Source organism: Orcinus orca, chromosome 18 (genome assembly GCF_937001465.1).
Source record: "Orcinus orca chromosome 18, mOrcOrc1.1, whole genome shotgun sequence".
NCBI lineage: Eukaryota > Metazoa > Chordata > Mammalia > Artiodactyla > Delphinidae > Orcinus > Orcinus orca.
The window spans coordinates 70,056,243-70,077,087 of NC_064576.1; the positions used below are offsets into that span (position 1 = coordinate 70,056,243).

At 41.3% G+C, this 20,845-nt stretch overlaps 1 protein-coding gene across 4 annotated transcripts in view; it reads right to left on the reverse strand.

Annotated features, from left to right (window-relative positions):
• FRY (FRY microtubule binding protein) overlaps nucleotides 1-20,845 on the reverse strand; it is a 329,930-nt gene that overhangs the window by 110,743 nt on the left and 198,342 nt on the right. For all 4 annotated transcript variants that reach the window (XM_033416130.2, XM_049701100.1, XM_049701101.1 and 1 more), the window contains exons 17-19: nucleotides 12,225-12,332; nucleotides 1,963-2,221; nucleotides 338-520 (exon numbers count right to left, since the gene is read on the reverse strand). In XM_033416130.2, the coding sequence (XP_033272021.1) occupies nucleotides 338-520; nucleotides 1,963-2,221; nucleotides 12,225-12,332 (550 nt within the window). The remainder of the gene's footprint in view (nucleotides 1-337; nucleotides 521-1,962; nucleotides 2,222-12,224; nucleotides 12,333-20,845) is intronic.

Here is a 20,845-nt window from a genome sequence, read left to right on the forward strand (position 1 = left end):
CGCCTGCCGATGCAGGGGACACGGGTTCGTGCCCCGCTCCGGGAAGATCCCACATGCCGCGGAGCAGCTGGGCTCGTGAGCCATGGCTGCTGAGCCTGCGCGTCCGGAGCCTGTGCTCCGCAACGGGAGAGGCCACAACAGTGAGAGGCCCGCGTACCACAAAAAACAAAACCAAACAAAACCAAACAAAAAAAACCCACCCTGAATCAAAAATTATTTGTTGACATCATGGAACATGAAAGTACATAAAATAGTAATGCATTCTTTACAGTTTTTAACCTAAACTTTGAAACTGTTGAAAGATATGAATTGGAAAATTCAGAAAAATAATCCATACCTCAGGCTGACCCAGGGCGATGAATAAAGCTCGAATTTCCTTGAGTATTAAAACAGACAGTTTGCGTGTGGCCACCTGGAAACTGCAGAGTAAAACCAGAGCAAAGCCTTCCACGGCATGGAGCACACTGCAGTGGGGACCTCGCTCCGAATGGATTCGGTGGCTGGAGCCATTGGCAATGAGCTATTGTGCAATAAGAACAACATTCTATGTTCAGAAAAACAACAGTGGAAGAAGCAGCCACTCTTCTATGTACATCTTCTGGCATGTTTGACCTTGTAATACTAAAATAAATTATACCAGCTTAGAACCACACATGTCTGTGAATTCATTATTATTCATGAAATATCATAGATCCCTTTTTATTTTCAGACCAACTGTCACTTTGGAATACCATCAGCCCTCTGTTACCTCTGATAAGGAATAACTTTTCAAAGGTTATTAGCAGGAATAAAAACAAAACTGCTTCCATCCATACCATTTGAGATGACACTGTATATTTAATTAAAGTGTCCTAATTTGGCTTTACTTAAATTCTCTATAGAGAATTCTCTATTTTAGTTACTACTAAATTGAATTTTCAAACATTGATTTGCTAATCAGACTTCTTTTCATGTTAGATTTTAATCCGGGTTTTGCATGTTAATGAGATGGGTTACGAAAGTTCCCAAACCAAATAAGTCTCAAACAAAAGCACGCCAGACAACAGGGCAGATTCCACCTCCATTTCAGCCTCCCTTTTTCAAGCATAGGTAATCCTTGTTTTCCTCCCTGTCATCTTTTGGCAAGTGTAGGACACAAGGAAGGAGCAATGCCCTGAAGCTCATCTCTGAGCTTAGCCCATCTGGGACCCTAAACGCTATCATACTTCCCAAGCCTCGACATTCCTCAGACCCTCAGCTAAGCTCTTCTCCAGCCAGACCCCTTTTCTGTCTGCTCATTGCCAACACCAAGTCACACAGCCCTGGTTCTCATTTGACAACACTCCTCCTCAACCTGCTCTTCAACATGGCATCATTAATTTTTACCATTCAGGACTGAGGCAGGAGAGAATAAAGAAACCACAAGACTTCTTTCTTCTCTGGATATTGGAGAAAGCAACCAATCTGTTGCTGACTAGGGGGAAAACACTGGTGGGCAGCTAACCTTTATATATCCATATCCAACTCTATATCCATATTCATATCTATATCCATATCTGCTCTAGAGTCATATCCAGATCTAGATCGATATCCATATTCATATCTAGATCCACATCCACATCCAGCTCTAGATCCACTTGCAGCTTTATATCCAAATCCATATCTAGATCCACATTCATACCCAGCTCTATATCTCTTCCCTATGGCCATCTGCTCTTACAAACGGATTTATAATCATACTTCTCTGAAAAAAACATCCTTTTCTGCTCCGTAAATGGCCTTGCTAATGTTACTAAATCTAACCTGAGGTAGCACACGATGCCCTGAATTTCTTGGCCACAGTTTAAGCAGATGGAAAAACTTAGGGCCATCACTAGGGAGCAAGTTCCTAGGTAGCTGAAAGTAAGAACCACAAGGTTCTCTGGGTTGCAACCTACTTGTGACTTAAAGAATATAAATTAGTGGGCAAAGGGTGAACATCACCTCTGAATTTCTGATCTTGTTGGCTTGTTCGTAGACTTTTCCTTGGGTTTGTATGACCAGTTTCCACTGGGTGAGGAGCTGCAGCAGTAACTTGAGGGATGAATCAAGGAGTGTGTGATGCATGTCATTCACTTCCCGGAGCAGGAAGTTGGTAAAGCCAAACAGGACATCTTCCCTCCAGTCTGAGAAGTCAACAAGTAAACCCTGAAGAGAATTTTGCGCAATATGTCGCAGTTCATCATCCATGTGAATAGAGAGCCTGTGAGATGAATAAAGACAATGAAGTCATTTACTTTATCAGTTTTTCTTCTATATCTGTAAAGGAACATATCTAAGGCCAGAGCCTTTTACTGTATCTGAAAAATGGGTCACTCTCCCCTAATATATTATTATAATTTTCACTCAGCTCCCCTAATGTTAACATCTTATATAACCATGGTACGTGATCAAAACTGAGAAGTTAACATCGGTACAATGCTATTAACTAAAATACAGATTTTATTCAGATTTCACCAGTGTTCCATCAATGTCCTTCCTGTTTCGGAATGCAATCCGAGATACCATGCTGCACTTAGCTGTACGTGAATTCTTTTTAATACATTACTGACTACAGAACAAATTAGTATCAAACCTTACCACTTTTAAGGATGGTCCTGGAGAAACTAAGGGACTCATCCAGAAGTTCAGTGAAAATGTGTAATTAAAAGTTAGGCCAGTTGCCCTCAATTGGTTTGGCCCCCATGAAGGGAGTTTTGGTAACGTCCACAAACATTATTGGTTGTCACAACTTGGAGTGTGCTCCTGGTATCTATGTAGTAGGTAGAAGCCAGGGATGCTGTTAAACATCCTACAATGCACACGACAACTCCTATGACAAAGAATTCTCTGACCTAAAATGCTGACAGTGGCAAAGCTGGGAAATCCTGAGTTTGTCAACTGAAATAATATCAGTGTATTTATGGTTTAAGCCAGAACATCATAATAATATTATTAAATAAATCTCAACATTGGTATGGAGCGTTTATAGTTAACATCATGCTTTATAGATTCATTCATTCACTTATTTAATAAACAAATGCTTTTGAGGTCCTCCTAAGATTCAGGCCCTCCTAAGAGTCAGGATATGGAGTACGGTATGGCTGTGTTTACTGGGTAGGGTGTTAGCAAGAGCGAGGCATGAGACAGTCCTGGAGAGAGAGCAGGAGTGGCTCGCTGGAGGGTCTGTGGGCCACCCAAGGAGGCAACACAGCAGGAAGAGGTTAAGTGTGAGTGCTCTGGGATCAGAATGCCTGATCATGCATTAGCTATGTGACCTCATGCCAGTTACTTAACCTCTCTAAGCCTCAGAGCCTCATTTGGAACATGGGGATAATAGCTGTACTTGTATCTCATACACCTGTTGTGAGGTTCATTGAGATGATCTATGAACAGCGTTTAGTACCACACGGAGCACGCAGTAAGCACTCAGTACAGGTTAGCTCTTACTATGAGAAGAAAATGAACCGTATTCAGAAAGTTACAGGGGAAGTAACATGATTAGAGTCACATCTGAGAAAAGAAAGTTAGGCAGGAACATGCAGGCTGCCTTGGAGGAGTCACAAGACTGAGGGCAGAGACCGGCTGGGAGGTCATTGCAGTGACTCAGGCACCGAGTGGCGGGGGCCTGACCCAAGGCAGAGATGTAGTAAAGAAGGGAGAGATGGAGAGCAAAGCTACCCAGGAGACAGAATTTCCAGCACTCAGCAGCCTGGAATTGTTCAGTGTCAAAGAAGCAGCTGGCCAAGTCAACAGGGGCCCCCATTAAACAGGATGAAGCATCTTCAGCCAACAGAAAAAGAAACTGTGAACCGGAGTGGTTAAGGGATTTCCTCAAAGTCCAGGATTCCAACCCAGGACTTCTCATCTTTAATCCAAAGTTTTCTCCATAAAACAGGTCTGATACACTTATATATTTTTGAATAGACAGCATTTCGAAAACTGAATACTGAATACCCTTCTTATTCTCTAGAGTATAAAGTACACTAATTGGTCCAAATTTGACAATATAAACCAGACAAAAGCTCATTAATGAGCAGATATATACCAAGTCAGGGAAGGTATATTTTCTGTTCCAAAAGCAAGTTAAGCTCTACAAAACTGCTGAGAAGGAAGAGCTAGGCAAATTCTTCAGGGCAGACTTGCTATTAAGTCTATAGCTGTTAAGTAGGTCATAGTTGCTGAAATAACACACAGAGGTCTTTAACCTGGGCTTCTAGTTAAGGACTAAGGCAGGAATTTACAAATTTTCTTTGTATTTGAATCAGCAGCTCCATTTTTTTTTTCAAAAAATTTTATGTAGAACTCTAGTATATAGTACAACCGAGTTGTGGGACTTCCCTGGTGGTGCAGTGGTTAGGAATCCGCCTGCCAATGCAGGGGACAGGGGTTCGAGCCCTGATCCTGGACGATCCCACATGCCGCGGAGCAACTGAGCCCGTGTGCCTAGAGCCCGTGCTCCGCAACAAGAGAAGCCACCGCAATGAAGCCCGCACACTGCAACAAAGAGTAGCCCCCGCTCGCCGCAACTAGAGAAAGCCTGCACGCAGCAACAAAGACCCAACACGGCCATAAGTAAATAAATAAATTTATTTATTTATTAAAAAGAAAAAACCGAGTTGTTCTGGTTGAAGCTGGGTAAAGGACCTGAAGCCCCCCATGTGACAGGAAACATTCCTTCAATCTACAAGCAGCTTCCAGTCACCTTTGCAGCCCATGGTTTGAAAACACTAATTTATGGAAAACACTTGAGGTCATGATTCCATCTTAAGTTTATTGTTCCAATTTATTACATTTATACCTGTCTATAGTCCTGAATGTCTTAGAGAATAAGCTTCTGCAGATGATGAACCACCTTTTAAGGACAGGAACAGGAGGCACTCAGCAAATGTTAACTGATGGTAATGGTATTGTTCATTGTTACGGGTTGTGTCTCCTCCCGTATTCACATGTTGAAATCCAAACACTCAGCACCTGAGAATATTACATTATTTGGATATAAGGTCATTGCAGATGCAATTAGCTAAATTAGGATGAGGTCATGCTGGAGTCGGGTAAAATCCACATGGCTGGTGTCCTTATAAGAAGGGGAGATTTGGAGACAGACACACACAGGGAGAACACCATGTAAAGATAAAGGCAGAGATTAGGGTGATGCTTGTATGAACCAAGGAAGGCCAAACTATGCCAGAAACCCCCAGAAGCTCGGAGAGAGGCAGAAAATAGATTCTCTCTCACAGCCTCAGAAGGAAGCAACCCTGATGACTTCTAGCCTGTGGAACTGTGAGACAATTTCTGTTATTTAAGCCACCCAGTTTGCGCTATTTTATTACACACATGAAACTAGGCAAGCACATACCTTTAGGGTCAAAAGTCAAAATAAAGACCATGCCATGGTCTATTTAGATGAAGCTTTTAAAGAAGGGCCAATACTTTCAGATTTCCAATGAGATTAATTCTACTCTTCGGCTAACTTTGGCATCCTTCGCAATTTGCAATCTGGAGGCTGCCTTAACTTTAAACCAACAGTGCAGGATCATTTTAAGGACTCTGAGACCCCAAAGTGGTGCAGCTCTTGCTATTTTTGGTGACCACTCCTCTTGAAATCATGGTATTCACATGCCTCACCAGTGAGAACACTCAAAAATATTCCTGGAGTACGAAGAGACAGGACCAGGGAGGGGAGGGAGCTTTGGGAATAAAAGGCCCAGTTGATAATAAACGTGGAATATTTGTGGAAGAAAAAGGTCCAGTGTCACAGAACTGAGATGGAGTGAAAATAACGTATCAAGGCAAGTCTGAGTGGCAACAGGCGAGGGAGAAGGAGAAGAAGTTGCGAGAAGAGCCAGAGCCCCGCCCCCGTGTCATTCCTCAGAGAGTCTAAGTAGGGAGCTGCCTATCAGATACAGCCGCTGTTTCTTCCACCCAGATATTCCTCATTTTTACTTTTGTTAGATTTTAACCAGATAATCACAGATCATCTTGTGAAGCGCATGGGATTTAACATTATAAAACAGAAAACAGGAAAAAAAATTTTAGTTAACGAAAAAGGAAAAGAAGATTCAGTTAAAGGAGAAAGATGCTCAGCCATCCTGAGGATGCAGGATGTGCAGGGAAGCTGCGTGATGCTGGCCGACCTATTTACAGTCTCACGATGCCTGCTGGTCCAGCGAGCAAGGAGTGGCTGAGGAGAGGACATCCCCCAAACTCCTGCAGGGTCATCCCATTGAGAAGCCAGGAAAGAAAGGACAGGTTCTTGCCTGTGAACAACTGCGATGACAATAAACAACAGTCCTGTGACAGTCTGGTGGCAGCAATTCAAAGAGAAGAGAGACGTTCAGAGAAGGCAGCTCAGGAAGTCTGACTAGGTTGGGGGACCCGAGGAAAAATTTCTAAGACGCTGATCTGGTTTCCAGGAGCTTAAAATGGGGTCACGAGTATATGGTTACACACAAAACCACCAAGGTGGCCTGAAGGGACTCCACCGTGACACAGCAGTGAAGCATACCGAAAGAAACCGTTATTGCCAACATCAACTGCATCTGTCCTTCCCCAGCAGCTGCCATGAGGCTTATGGACCAGCCTGGCCTGATTAACCAGGCGGCGACATTCTGCATGAGCCAACAGTCCCGAGGCCCTGCTTGGAGTGATCTAGGACGAGGGTGTGGTGTGAGGGGCACTTACACTAAGTAAGGATGTGGGTAAAAGGGGGGAAAACCCAGAACTTGAGCAAGGCCGCCTTCCTGGTTGGTCAGATCAGACAAATGACTGAACAGAAACACTTTCGTAAAGGTGAGCTCAGGTTCAGATGGAATCAGCTCAGTCGCTTTGAAGAATTTTGTTGCTAGAGGTGCATGAAGGAAAAGGGAGTGACTTCAAATTCACAAACTATACCCAGAAGAAAAGATCCATTAGGAGGAACAGCCTCCTCTCAGCTCTGGCAGGACTGACACAAGGTTATCAGGCAGCGGTGAGGGACCTGCTGCCCCATAACGTCACCAAGGGCAGCAGAGGAAGAAATGGAGACAAAGGTTTCCAAAAGGAGAGACTTGCTGACCAGTGGACTGTTAACCTCTGGCATGTTCACCAGAAGTGGCGGAAACAACTTCTCTAAGGTATTAAAGAATGAACTCCCGGGACTTCCCTGGTGGTCCAGTGGTTAAGACTCCGTGCTCCTTGTGACCACCTAGTGGGGTGGGATAGGGAGGGTGGGAGGGAGATGCTAGAGGGAGGGGATATGGTGATGTATGTATACGTATAGCTGATTCACTTTGTTATACAGCAGAAACTAACACACCATTGCAAAGCAATTATACTCCAATAAAGACGTTAAAAAAAAAAAAAAAGACTCCGTGCTTCCAATTTAGGGGGTGCGGGTTCAACCCTGGTCGGGAAACTAAGATCCCACATGCCGCGTGGCGTGGCCCCTCCCGAAAAAATAAATGAATAAAATAAAATGGGAACTTTATTTAAAAAAAAGAATGAGCTCCCACCTATCTACAGGGCTTTGAATTGCATCTCAATTAAAATAAAGTAATAAGATTAAGTGGTTTATCGAGGCAATATATGCAATTGAGTCTACAGTTCTCACCCAGCTACTCAAAACAGCTAGCAGCCCTCCGCTACACAAAGGCTGAAGACTGAATGATAAATAGTAAATGATTAATAGCTTTCAGATACCACTAAAGATCATGAAATTGTATATGCATTACCTCAGAAAGTTCCACAAGTTGTAAAGAAACACTGCACAAAATGTTTGCCATTTTGTATAAAACCAATGACATCTGTCACTTCTATTTGGCTTCTGGAAAATTCTGTACATTTGGGCAACCAACTTTACTCTTCTGAAGTTCAATCTCTTTGTCCGAAAATAGGAATGCATATGTACCCAGCTTTCCTAACATAAAGTATATGAAAGTGCATTGTACATCGTGGCATAATATGTTATTCATGTTTAAAGATGCCTAAAAATAATAACTAACATTTGCTGAGAGCTTACTGTGTTCTAGGCACGACGTTAAGTGATTTATATGCATTGTTTAATTCTCACAACCCTATTTCAGATTTCTGAAAGGAGGGCAAACATGGAACAGCAAACCCTTAGTGCAACTACAGTGCTGCAGGAAGGGACAGAGGACAGGAGCCTGTAGACTGTTAGGGGAAAAGGTCCTTCCTGTGGTCAAGGGTAGAGCAGGAAACACCTGGGAGGAGACAGAGAAAAATGATGGCGACTGCCAAGGAGAAAAGTGAGCTCCACCTTCTTTGTCTGTTTCGGTCCGTAAGCCATTGTTATGGTAAACATACTAATACAACTCTGAGATTAGAGTGTCTGGGGTATTTAGCCAATACGTGAACAGCTGGGAAGGGAGCCTGGGGGCAGTTATGGGGGACATAACCTTGAAACTCCTGTCACCTACAAACTGGCTCTTGCCATGGGCACTTGCCACCTGCCTCTACAAGGATTAAATCACGAGCCGCTGCAGCTGCTGACCTTCGACACCCCCTGAAAGGAGTTCAGGGTGGAGATCAGGAATGAGGCGCTCTGTGCTCTGGGAAAAACTGGCAGAACGGGTCTTCAGATAATTAGATATTTTCAGGAAAAGATTTTATGAGCCCAATTCTTGCATCTCCTTGTATCTAGAAAAGCACTAAAATCCTTCATGGTGATGTCTGCTCCTCGTGACTAGCTGTAACCTTCACGAGACTAGCAGAAACTTTCTGCAAAAAATATGTGCTTGACTGCACGTACTCCCCCTTCACCAAATCACATATATCCTGAGCACCCCCCACCTCTTTGGAGCAGTTTCTCAGAGCTATCTGAAACGCTGTCTCCCGGGCTATAGTCCTCATTTTGCCCCAAATAAAACTTAACTCAACTCACAGTTCTCACGTTGTGCATTTTTTTTCAGTCAACACTCCTTATTCGGGGAACCGAGCTGTGAGGGGCAGGTGAGCCTGCATGGCATTTGGTCTTATTTTGCCAAGTATGAAGAAAACCAAGATTTTCTCCAGTAAAAAAAACACCATAGATGCAACCAGGAAGTGTCTGAAATAAAAGGTCTCACACCTCTCTGACCAGACTGTGTCAGGAGTCAAACGAATCCAAATGTGACTGGACTACAGGGGGACAGAGTGACTCAAGACTTGAAACCCACATTGACTGCTCTTCAATTCCTTCACTTCTGTCCTCTGACCTTCTTGAGATCTAGAAGGGGCTCGTTTTCTCATAGGGTCATGGACCCAGTGTGAGGGCCAGCTCTCCAAGTTATCCTTCCCCTGAGGAGAACGGCCTCTGGCTTCTTTTGAAGCTTATGAAAAAGGCCTCTTCACAGGCTTCCCATATAAGTCCCGTCATTTTCTGAACTCTGCCCTAAGACTTGAACTCTCAAGTATATTAATTTGTTCCTTCCCCTCATAAAAACAGTACCCATGGCTTTGGGCTTTGTAAGAATGTACATAATAATAAACATGGGGCTCTATAAATAGCACCGCCATTCCAGCCGGGTCTCACAGCATTCCTTCCTGACAAGCCTGGCACCGCGGCTGCAGAGCCAGGCGTCACTGGATGAGGCTACCAAGGTGATTCCAGAGGTAAGCGTCTCCCACACAGATTTACAGCAAAACAGCATTAGAGACGGTACCAGAAGGCTGCATGACATTTCAAACACTTAGCATTTCAAAGGGCTTAGTTATATAATCATCACCAATTAGGACTTCAATGAAATAAGTGAACTTTCCCTTTACTTCAGCTTCACTGAGAACTGTCTTTTCCCTGCTGACACATTTTCTCTCCGATTAACCAAAGTGCCACGTCATTTTGCCCTTTCAACAGTCTTATGAGCTAGGCAGCATTATTCCAATTCTACCAAGGAAAAAAAAGACAGGGGTTAAATATTGGGTTGGCCGAAAAGTTCGTTCGGGTTTTTCTGTACCGTCTCGTGGAAAAACCCGAACAAACTTTGTGGCCAACCCAGTAATTTGCCAGCATCACAATGGCTAGTAAAATGGTAAAGCAGGGAAGCAAAAATCAGGATTTCCAGAGGAGTCAGTACTATTCCCATCTGGGGAGCGCCTCCTGCACATCTCTCAGATGGCGTTCCCTTCGTTCCTCAATGCCCCCTGCAGCCCTTTCACTCAGCTCCCCTCCTCTGTGCAAATACTTGTCTCCTAGTCACACCATCCTCCCCATTGTTGTCCACGGCAAATGGACAGGCTGCTCCTGTACATTTCTGGGTAATTCTGGCACTTGGCTCACAGCTTTTCTTTATCTACAGCACTTCCCCGTCATCCTGGGAGACTCCACAGTAGCGTGGACGGCCCTTTATAGTATCTTGGTCTCTTTGTTCCTCAGCTCCCCAACCCCCAAATCCCCATGTCTGTTATTCACTAGGAATCCACCCTTCGCTCCTCCTTAAATCTTGTCCTCCCCGAGAACTGGAAGCCCCTTTGTGATCCAGGCTTGTCCTTCCCTCTTTCCCCACTGCTCCCCTACTTCGGATAAGGTGCTCTAGGCTCACATTCTGATTGCTAGGCTTCAGCAAAAGCCTAGACTGTAGTTTGTTTTAAGTTCATATTCTTAAAACTCATCCTACACATGGAATGGAAGAAAGAAGAACCCATGGCCTGGGGATGGCTGACTGTAGCAAAGAACTGGTTATAGGTCATGGGTGATAAAAGTCAGCTAGAAGGGTAGATGGCTGTGGCCAGGGAACACCAAAGCTTGACACGGTGGTTATCAAAGCAATGGCTCTCCAGTAAACCTCAGGAGCCAGCACTATCCTGAGCTAGTGTGACCAGAAGAGGGAAAGGAGTGGCTTTGTCCACACTTGGAGTGAAGAGAATGGGGAAGGACAGCAGGCTATGAAAGCTATTAACTGATAGCAGGAAGTGATCAACCATGGGATTTGGTCCCCTCTGCACAGGAGTCCAAACGGCTGTGCAGAGCAGAGAGCATGACGACCAGGATCGCCAGGACGCACTGCGCACCACGGGGACACTCAGAGCCTTGGCCGGCCACCGGGCGATGTGCAGTCACGGGGGACCAGGGCTTGGGCTACTTTTTGGATACTGATGGGAAGGGTGCTCTCTGAAGGCTAGAGGATGTGGGTAAAAGATTATGTATAAAGCATCTATCATCCAATCAGCATCAATATTTGTTATCCTTCTCTGGCCTTTCCTCTATTCCACCATTATCAGATTAACCAGCCGAAATGACATTTTTTTATCATGTTATTCTCCTGCTTAGAAACTCCATTAGTCCAAACGCCTCAGTTAATAGTAAAGATTAATTAAATATCTACCTCTAAAGTCTTATTTCTATTTATTTTTATCATTGGGTTTTCTAAAATCCTTTTTCTTTCATTTTTTTCAAAGCAAGCATGACTTGTCTTCCTCCTCATTCCATTCCCTCCGAGGACCCCGTTTCTAATGATTTTGCCTTCTAAATGCACTTAGATAATAAGTCACTTTTGATTTTTAAATTAAAGACATGCATAACTGTCAGCTAGAACTTCAGATCAGCATGAGAAAAGTCAAGCTTATTTAACTACGATAATATACTTTCATTCAAAGCAAAGCAAGTTAACTTTAGGTTCTAGTTGGACCGTGAATTCTAATGGAAGATGGGGAGCGGCATAAATGTATGATCTATGGAAGTGAAGTATAAAAATTCGCTGAGGATCCCTGTTACCCACCTTCTTGCCTCCCTGGGGGTGTGTTGGTCGCAGATTGGGAATCACATCCTGAATGAACTTTTTCCCAGCCAGGCTCATCTCCTCGTTTCCTGGTCCCACCTCTGTGCTTGTCCTCATGGCACTCCCTTTACATTTCTACATCCTATCTTTCCTTCAAAGGGCCATTCAAGTTCCACCATCTCCCGGGAGTCATCTGCTGACGTCCCCAGTCCACAGTAATCCTTCTACCCTCTGCTTTTATGTATCACATTTTTTTGGTGCCATTAATTTGCACAGTTTCAAGCCTTGGATTGCTAGTTACCTTATGTCCTTACGGATTGCTTCTACATTGAATTTTAAACCCCTTGAGCGCAGGAAAAAAAACAAAAAGCCCCAAATCAAAACCATCTCTTTATTCCTCCTGGGAACTCCAAATAGTACCTAGAATTAGTAAATATCTGTCCATTTTTAATAATCATTCTATTTTTTGAGGAATCATGACAAATGATTCAAATCCATTTTGATCAAATAATGCCCACTACAGCTCTCACCTACCTGGCCAGCAAGTCAATAAGTTCAAGTTTTGACATCCCATCAGGAAGCAGTCGAGGAATAGCAGCAACACAGGTCCTGAAAAGATCTATTTTTGGCTTTCTCTCACCCCTGGAATTTGAAGACAAAGTTTAAACGTAAGTCAAAGGTTATGAAAAAATTTTTAAAAATTGGCCAAATATGTGAACAAAGACTAAAATCAATGCCTTCTGAATCACTGCCTGGTGATGGTTCCCTATTATTCCTAAAGGTTTATGCCTTTTATAGCTTGGCCAGTTCTATGAGAACTTATGAAGATTTAAATGTTAGTTAGAGATATGTATCTGGAAAGAAAAATGCCAATAGCAATAGCATTCTATTGCTATCATATGTCTTGCCATTCAGCTGGGTTGCATGGGGTTTGGCCCCTGTGGGCTGCATTTAAGACACTGAATTGCCCAGACCATTAGTATGTAAGAAATACATTGCAGTCATTACTACCTTCAGCATTTAAAAATGGGATTTTAATGTATACAACTAATGGTGCCTTTAACAAGCATGACATCTGCAAGTTTCTCTCTCTGATGAGTTATGCTTCTCCTCTCAAGAGTGCCCACCCCTGATTTTTTTTTAATTAATTGCTTCCAAAAATAAGTCTTTCATAATGTCAAGTAAAATCCTGAAATGTATATAATTGTGCACCCATTTCTGATTTTTAAAATTACTCTGATGGTCCTGACCTCTATGGAGATATCTTCTTTTTACTTTCTTGAGAATATGAATGTTTTAAAGGTAATTAATACCTTCTATATCCTGTTGTAAAATATGAAGGAAAAATATAAATTCAGTGACAAATTATTTCAATTTTTACTTATTTAAATAGATAACTGATTCTTAACCACATATTTATCAATAACCTTTATGGAAAAACTAAACTACACATCACATCTTTCAAATAACTTGTGATATAATATAACAGCATATTCAAATTTTGACGATTTAGTCCCCTGAGAATAAATATAAAATTGGTACCAAATTAACGCAATCGTAGGACACAAACACAATAATGAAAATGCAAAGTAGCGTAGAAGTAATTCCTTCCTGGAACAGTAACTGTGTCAGAATAGAAATGTAACAGGCAGAATCCATGCTCTCTATAAACTAAAGACAATAATCAGACAGCAATTTTGCTCTGTGACATTACTTTTTAGCATGTGTTTTTAAGTTTGTTAGGAATAAATACGAAACTTTTTTGTATTTTGTGAAAAACAAAACACATATATGTGAATTTCTAAAATACTCTGCTCTTGTGGGAAGTCATAAGTTTATTTTCTCTCCATTTCCATAGTCCTTTTGCATGGGATGTACAAGGACTTCAGAGAGGACTTCACCGTACAGTGGTTTCCAATCAGCTGAAGGAAAGAGAAGTCTTCAAATGACATCCTCGATGGCTAGACAGAGTTAAAGCCTAGTGATCTGATTGTTCATGTGTGGCACAGAGTCTTTTAAATAGCTCTTCTAACATGCTCACCAGATGTCTTAAACAGCTGGGATTATTTTCATATCTGTTGGAAAACAGATGACCCTGCCTGGCCTGAAGTGTAAGGAAAACTCTGCCAGCCGATAAAGCAGACTTACAAGACTGGCAGACTTCCCAGCTGATAAAGCAAGCCTAGATTAGAAACTCTAATTGGAGCGTGGTTTCCGTTTACTACAGCCCTGTGCCTGGGATTTTATAGGAAGCATCTGAGTCCCCCAAATAGCATAATTTTTATTAACAGATATTATATAATTATTATTTACAGTCATTATATTATTACACTTACTGCTACTATTATTATGATTATTTGCCAGCATAAAGCACAAAAGGGATGAGGAATGGAAACAGAGCAACACAGAATGCTTTATTTTCAAGCTCATACCCTAAGCAAGGCCTGGAAAAATGGTAGACCAGCCTCAAATATCAACTCCAATAACTATTTCCATTAGTGTGGTGTGGACCTCAACTCTTTTTTCCTAAATGCTTACATGATTCTCTAATGTTTCTCTTTGTTTTTTCTTTTCGTATTTAACATCTTTATTGAAGTATAACTACTTTACAATGCTGTGTTAGCTTCTGCTTTATAACAAAGTGAATCAGCTATACATATACATATACTCCCATATCTCCTCCCTCTTACGTCTCCCTCCCACCCTCCCTATCTCACCCCTCTAGGTGGTCTTAAGCACGGAGCTGATCTCCCTGTGCTATGCAACTGCTTCTCACTAGCTATCTATTTTACATTTGGTGGTATATATAAATCCATGCCACTCTCTCACTTCGTCCCAGCTTACCCTTCCCCCTCCCCGTGTCCTCAAGTCCATTCTCTACATCTGCGTCTTTATTCCTGTCCTGCCCCTAGGTTCTTCAGAACCATTTTTTTTTAGATTCCATACATGTGTTCGCATATGGTGTTTGTCTCTTTCTGACTTACTTCACTCTGTATGACAGTCTCTAGGTCCATCCACCTCTCTAAAAAAAACTCAATTTCGTTTCTTTTTATGGCTGAGTAATATTCCACTGCATAAATGTGCCACATCTTCTTTATGCATTCATCTGTTAGTGGACACTTAGATTGCTTCCATGTCCTGGTTATTGTAAATAGAGCTGCAATGAACACTGTGGTACATGACTCTTTTTGAATTATGGTTTTCTCTGGATACATGCCCAATAGTGGGACCACTGGGTCATATGGTAGTTCTATTTTTAGTTTTTTAAGGAACCTCCATAATGTTCTCCATAGTGGCTGTATCAACTTACATTCCCACCAGCAGTGCAAGAGGGTTCCCTTTTCTCCACACCCTCTCCAGCATTTATTCTTTGTAGATTTTTTGATGATGGCCATTCTGACCGGTGTGAGGTGATACCTCATTGTAGTTTAATTTGCATTTCTCTAATGATTAGTGATGCTGAGCATCCTTTTCATGTATTTCTTGGCCATCTGTATATCTTCTTTGGAGAAACGTCTGTTTAGGTCTTCTGCCCTTTTTTTTTCTTTTTTGTGGTACGCGGGCCTCTCACTGTTGTGGCCTCTCCCGTTGCGGAGCACAGGCTCTGGACGCGCAGGCTCAGCGGCCATGGCTCACAGGCCCAGCCGCTCCGCGGCATGTGGGATCTTCCTGGACCGGGGCACGAACCTGCATCCCCTGCATCAGCAGGCGGACTCTCAACCACTGTGCCACCAGGGAAGCCCTCTGCCCATTTTTGAGCTGGGTTCTTTGTTTTTTTGAAGTTGAGCTGCTTGTAAAGTTTGGAGATTAATCCTTTGTCAGTTGCTTCATTTGCAAGTATTTTCTCCCATTCTGAGGGTTGTCTGTTGGTCTTGTTTATGGTTCCTTTTGCTGTGCAAAAGCTTTTAAGTTTCATTAGGTCCCATTTGGTTATTTTTATTTCCATTTCTCTAGGACGTGGGTCAAAAAGGATCTTGCCGTGATTTATGTTATAGAGTGTTCTGCCTATGTTTTCCTCTAAGAGTTTTATAGTGTCTGGCCTTACATTCAGGTCTTCAATCGATTTTATTGTTGTGTATGGTGTTAGGAAGTGTTTCACTCTTTTACATGTAGCTGTCTAGTTTTCCGAGCACCACTTATTGAAGAGGCTGTCTTTTCTCCCTTGTATGTTCTTGCCTCCTTTATCAAAAATAAGGTGACCATATGTGCGTGGGTTTATCGCTGGGCTTTCTATCCTGTTCCATTGATCTATATTTCTGTTTTTGTGCCAGTACCATACTGTCTTGATTACTGTAGCTTTGCAGTATAGTCTGAAGTCCAGGAGCCTGATTCCTCCATCTCCATTTTTCTTTCTCAAGATCACTTTGGCTATTCGGGATCTTTTGTGTTTCCATACAAATTGTGAAATTTTTTGTTCTACTTCTGTGAAAAATGCCATTGGTAGTTTGATAGGGATTGCAATGAATGTGTAGACTGCTTTGGGTAGTATAGGCATTTTCAGAATGTTGATTCTTCCTATCTAAGAACATGGTATATTTCTCTATCTGTTTCTATCATCTTTAATTTCTTTCATCAGTGTCTTACAGTTTTCTGCATGCAGGCCTTTTGTCTCCTTAGATAGGTTTATTCTTAGGTATTTTATTCTTTTTGTTGCAATGGTAAATGGGAGTGTTTCCTTAATTTCTTTTTCAGATTTTTCATCATTAGTGTATAGGAATGCTAGAGATTTCTGTGCATTAATTTTGTATCCTGCAACTTTACCAGATTCATTGATTAGCTCTAGTAGTTCTCTGGTGGCATCATTAGAATTCTCTATGTACAGTATCATGTCATCTGCAAACAGTGACAGTTTTACTTCTTCTTTTCTGATTTCGATTCCTTTTATTTCTTTTTCTTCTCTGATTGCTGTGGCTAAAACTTCCAAAACTATGTTGAATAATAGTGTTGAGAGTGGGCAACATTGTCTTGTTCCTGATCTTAGTGGAAATGGTTTCAGTTTTGCACCATTGAGGACAATGCTGGCTGTGGCTTTGTCATATATGGCCTTTATTATGTTGAAGTAAGTTCCCTCTATGCCTACTTTCTGAAGGGGTTTTATCATAAATGGGTGTTGAATTTTGTCGAAAGCTTTTTCTTCACCTATTGAGATGATCATATGGTTTTTATCCTTTAATTTGTTACTTTGGTGTATTACATTGATTGATTTGTATATATTGAAGAATCCTTGCATTCCTGGGAAAAACTGCACTTGATCATGGTGTATGATCCTTTTAATGTGCTGATGGATTCTCTTTGCTAGTATTTTGTTAAGGATTTTTACATCTATGTTCATCAGTGATAATGGCCTGTAGTTTTCTTTCTTTATGATATCTTTGTGTGTTTTTGGTATCATGGTGATGGTGGCCTCATAGAATTAGTTTGGGAGTGTTCCCCCCTCTGCTATATTTTGGAAGAGTTTGAGAAGGATAGGTGTTAGCTGTTCAGTAAATGTTTGATAGAATTCGCCTGTGAAGCCATCTGGTCCTGGGCTTTTGTTTGTTGGAAGATTTTTAATCACAGTTTCAATTTCAGTGCTTGGATTGGTCTGTTCATATTTTCTATTTCTTCCTGATTCAGTCTCAGAAGGTTGTGCTTTTCTAAGAATTTGTCCATTTTGTCCAGGTTGTCTATTTCATTGGCATAGAGTTGCTTGTAGTAATCTCCCATGATCCTTTGTATTTCTGCAGTGTCAGTTGTTACTTCTCCTTTTTTCATTTCTAATTCTATTGATTTGAGTGTTCTCCCTTTTTTTCTTGATGAGTCTGGCTAATGGTTTATCAGTTTTGTTTATCTTCTCAAAGAACCAGCTTTTAGTTTTACTGATCTTTGCTATCCTTTCCTTCGTTTACTTCTGATCTGATATTTATGATTTCTTTCCTGCTGCTAACTTTGGGGGTTTTTTGTTCTTTCTCTAATTGCTTTATGTGTAAGGTTAGGTTGTTTATTTGAGATGTTTCTTGTTTCTTGAGGTAGGATTGTATTGCTAAAAACTTCCCTCTTAGAACTGCTTTTGCTGCATCCCATAGGTTTTGGGTCATTGTGTTTTCATTGTCATTTGTTTCTAGGTATGTTATGATTTCCTCAGTGATCTCTTGGTTATTTAGTAGTGTACTGTTTAGGCTCAATGTGTTTGTATTTTTTACAGATTTTTTTCCTGTAATTGATATCTAGTCTCATAGCGTTGTGGTCAGAAAAGATATTTGATATGGTTTCCATTTTCTTAAATTTACCAAAGTTTGATTTGTGACCCAAGATATGATCTATGCTGGAGAATGTTCCATTAGCACTTGTGAAGAAAGTGTATTCTGTTGTTTTTTTGGATGGAATGTCCTATAAATACCAATTAAGTCCATCTTGTTTAGTGCATCATTTAAAGCTTGTGTTTCCTTATTTATTTTCAGTTTGGGTGATCTGTACATTGGTGAAAGTGGGGTGTCAAAGTCCACTATTATGATTGTGTTACTGTTGATTTCCCCTTTTATGGCTGTTAACATTTGCCTTATGTATTGAGGTGCTCCTATGTTGGGTTCATAAATATTTACAATTGTCATATCTTCTTCTTGGATTGGTCCCTTGATCATTATGTAGTGTCCTTCTGTGTCTCTTGTAATAGTCTTTATTTTAAAGTCTATTTTGTCTGATATGAGAATTGCTACTCCAGCTTTCTTCTGACTTCCATTTGCATGGAATATCTTTTTCCATCCCCTCACTTTCAGTCTGTATGTGTCCGTAGGTCTGAAGTGGGTCTTTGTAGACAGCATATATATAGGTCTCGTTTTTGTTTCCATTCAGCCAGTCTATGTCTTTTGGCTGGAGCATTTAATCCATTCACGTTTAAGGTATTTATTGATATGTATGTGCCCATTACCATTTTCTTAATTGTTTTGGGTTTATTATTAATCTTTATTATTTATTATTATTATAGGTCTTTTCCTTCTCTTGTGTTTCCTGTTTAGAGAAGTTCTTTTAGCATTTGTTGTAAAGCTGGTTTGGTGGTGCTGAATTCTGTTACCTTTTGCTTGTCTATAAAGGTTTTTATTTCTCCATCGAATCTAAATGAGATTTTCAGATTTTTGTGAAATCTGAAAATTTTTTCAGGTTTTTCCCTCTCATCATGTAAAATATGTCCTAACACTCCCTTCTGGCTTGCAGAGTTTCTGCTGAAAGATCAGCTGTTAACCTTATGGGGATTCCCTTATATGTTATTTGTTGTTTTTCCCTTGCTGCTTTTAATATTTTTACTTTGTACTTAATTTTTGATAGTTTGATTAATATTTGTCTTGGCGTGTTTCTCCTTGGATTTATCCTGTATGGGACTCTCTTTGTTTCCTGGACTTGATAGACCATTTCCTTTCGCATATTAGGGAAGTTTTCAACTCTAATTTCTTCAAATATTTTCTCAGTTCCTTTCTTTTCCTCTTCTTCTTATGGGACCCGTAAAATTCGAATGTTAGTGCATTTAATTTTGTCCCAGAGGTCTCAAAGACTGTTCTCGATTCTTTTCATTCTTTTGTCTTTATTCTGCTCTGCAGTAGTTATTTCCACTATTTTATCTTCCAGGTCACTTATTTGTTCTTCTGCCTCAGTTATTCTGCTATAGATTCATTCTAGAGAATTTTTAATTTCATTTATTGTGTTGTTCATCATTGTTTGTTTGCTCTTTAGTTCTTCTAGGTCCCTGTTAAACGTTTCTTTTATTTTCTCCATTCTGTTTCCAAGATTTTGCATCATTACTATCATTTGTCTGAATTCTTTTCCAGGTAGACTGCCGATTTCCTCTTCATTTGTTTGGTCCGGTGGGTTTTTACCTTGCTCCTTCATCTGCTGTGTGTTTCTCTGTCTTCTCATTTTGCTTCACTTACTGTGTTTGGGGTATCCTTTTCGCAGGCTGCAGGTTTGTAGTTCCCAACGTTTTTGATGTTTGCCCCCAGTGGGTAATGCTGATTCAGTGGGTTGTGTAGGCTTCCTGGTGGAGGGGACTGGTGCCTGTGTTCTGGTGGATGAGGCTGGATCTTGTCTTTCTTGTGGGCAGGACCGTGTCCCGTGGTGTGTTTTGGGGTGTCTGTGACCTTATTATGATTTTAGGCAGCCTCTCTGCTAATGGGTGGGGTTGGTTCCTGTCTTGCTAGTTGTTTGGCATAGGGTGTCCAGCACTGTAGCTTGCTGGTCGTTGAGTGGAGCTGGGTCATATCGTTGAGATGGAAATCTCTGGGAGAGCATTTGCTCTTTGATGTTACGTGGAGCTGAGAGGTTTCTGGTGGACCAATGTCCTGAACTCGCCTCTCCCACCTCTGAGGCACAGGCTTGATACCCTGCCGGAGCACTGAGACCCTGTCAGCCACACAGCTCAGAAGAAAAGGGAGAAAAAAGGAAAGAAGGAAAGAAAAAAATAAAATAAAATAAAGTTCTTAAAAAATACTTATTAAACATGAAAAAGTTAAAAAGTCATAAAAAAAGAAAAAAAGAAAGAAAAAGAATAGAGCAACCAAACCAAAAAAACAAATCCACCAATAACAAGCGCTAAAAACTGTACTAAAAAAAAAAAAGACAGACAGAACCCTAGGACAAATGGTAAAAGGAAAGCTATACAGACAAAATCACACAAAGAAGCATACACATACACCCTCACAGAAAGAGAACAAGAAAAAATATATACATATCTATATATTAAGAAAAAAGGAAGAGTGCAACCAAATCAATAAACAAATCTACCAATGATAATAAACTCTAAATACTAAAGTAAGATAAACATAAAACCAGAAACAAAGTAGATGCAGAAAGCAAACCCCAAGTCTACAGTTGCTCCGAAAGTCCACCACCTCAATTTCGGGATAATTCATTGTCTAGTCAGGTATTCCAGAGATGCAGGGTATATCAAGTTGACTGTGGAGATTTAATCCACTGCTCCTGAGGCTGCTGGGAGAGATTTCCCTTTCACTTCTTTTTTTGCACAGCTCCTGGGGTTCAGCTTTGGATTTGGCCCCCTCTCTGCACGTAGGTCGCCTGAGGGCATCTGTTTCCTGCCCAGACTGGACGGGGTTAAAGAAGCAGCTGATTCGGGGGCTCTGGCTCACTCAGGCTGGGGGGAGGGAGGGGTACGGAATGCAGGGTGAACC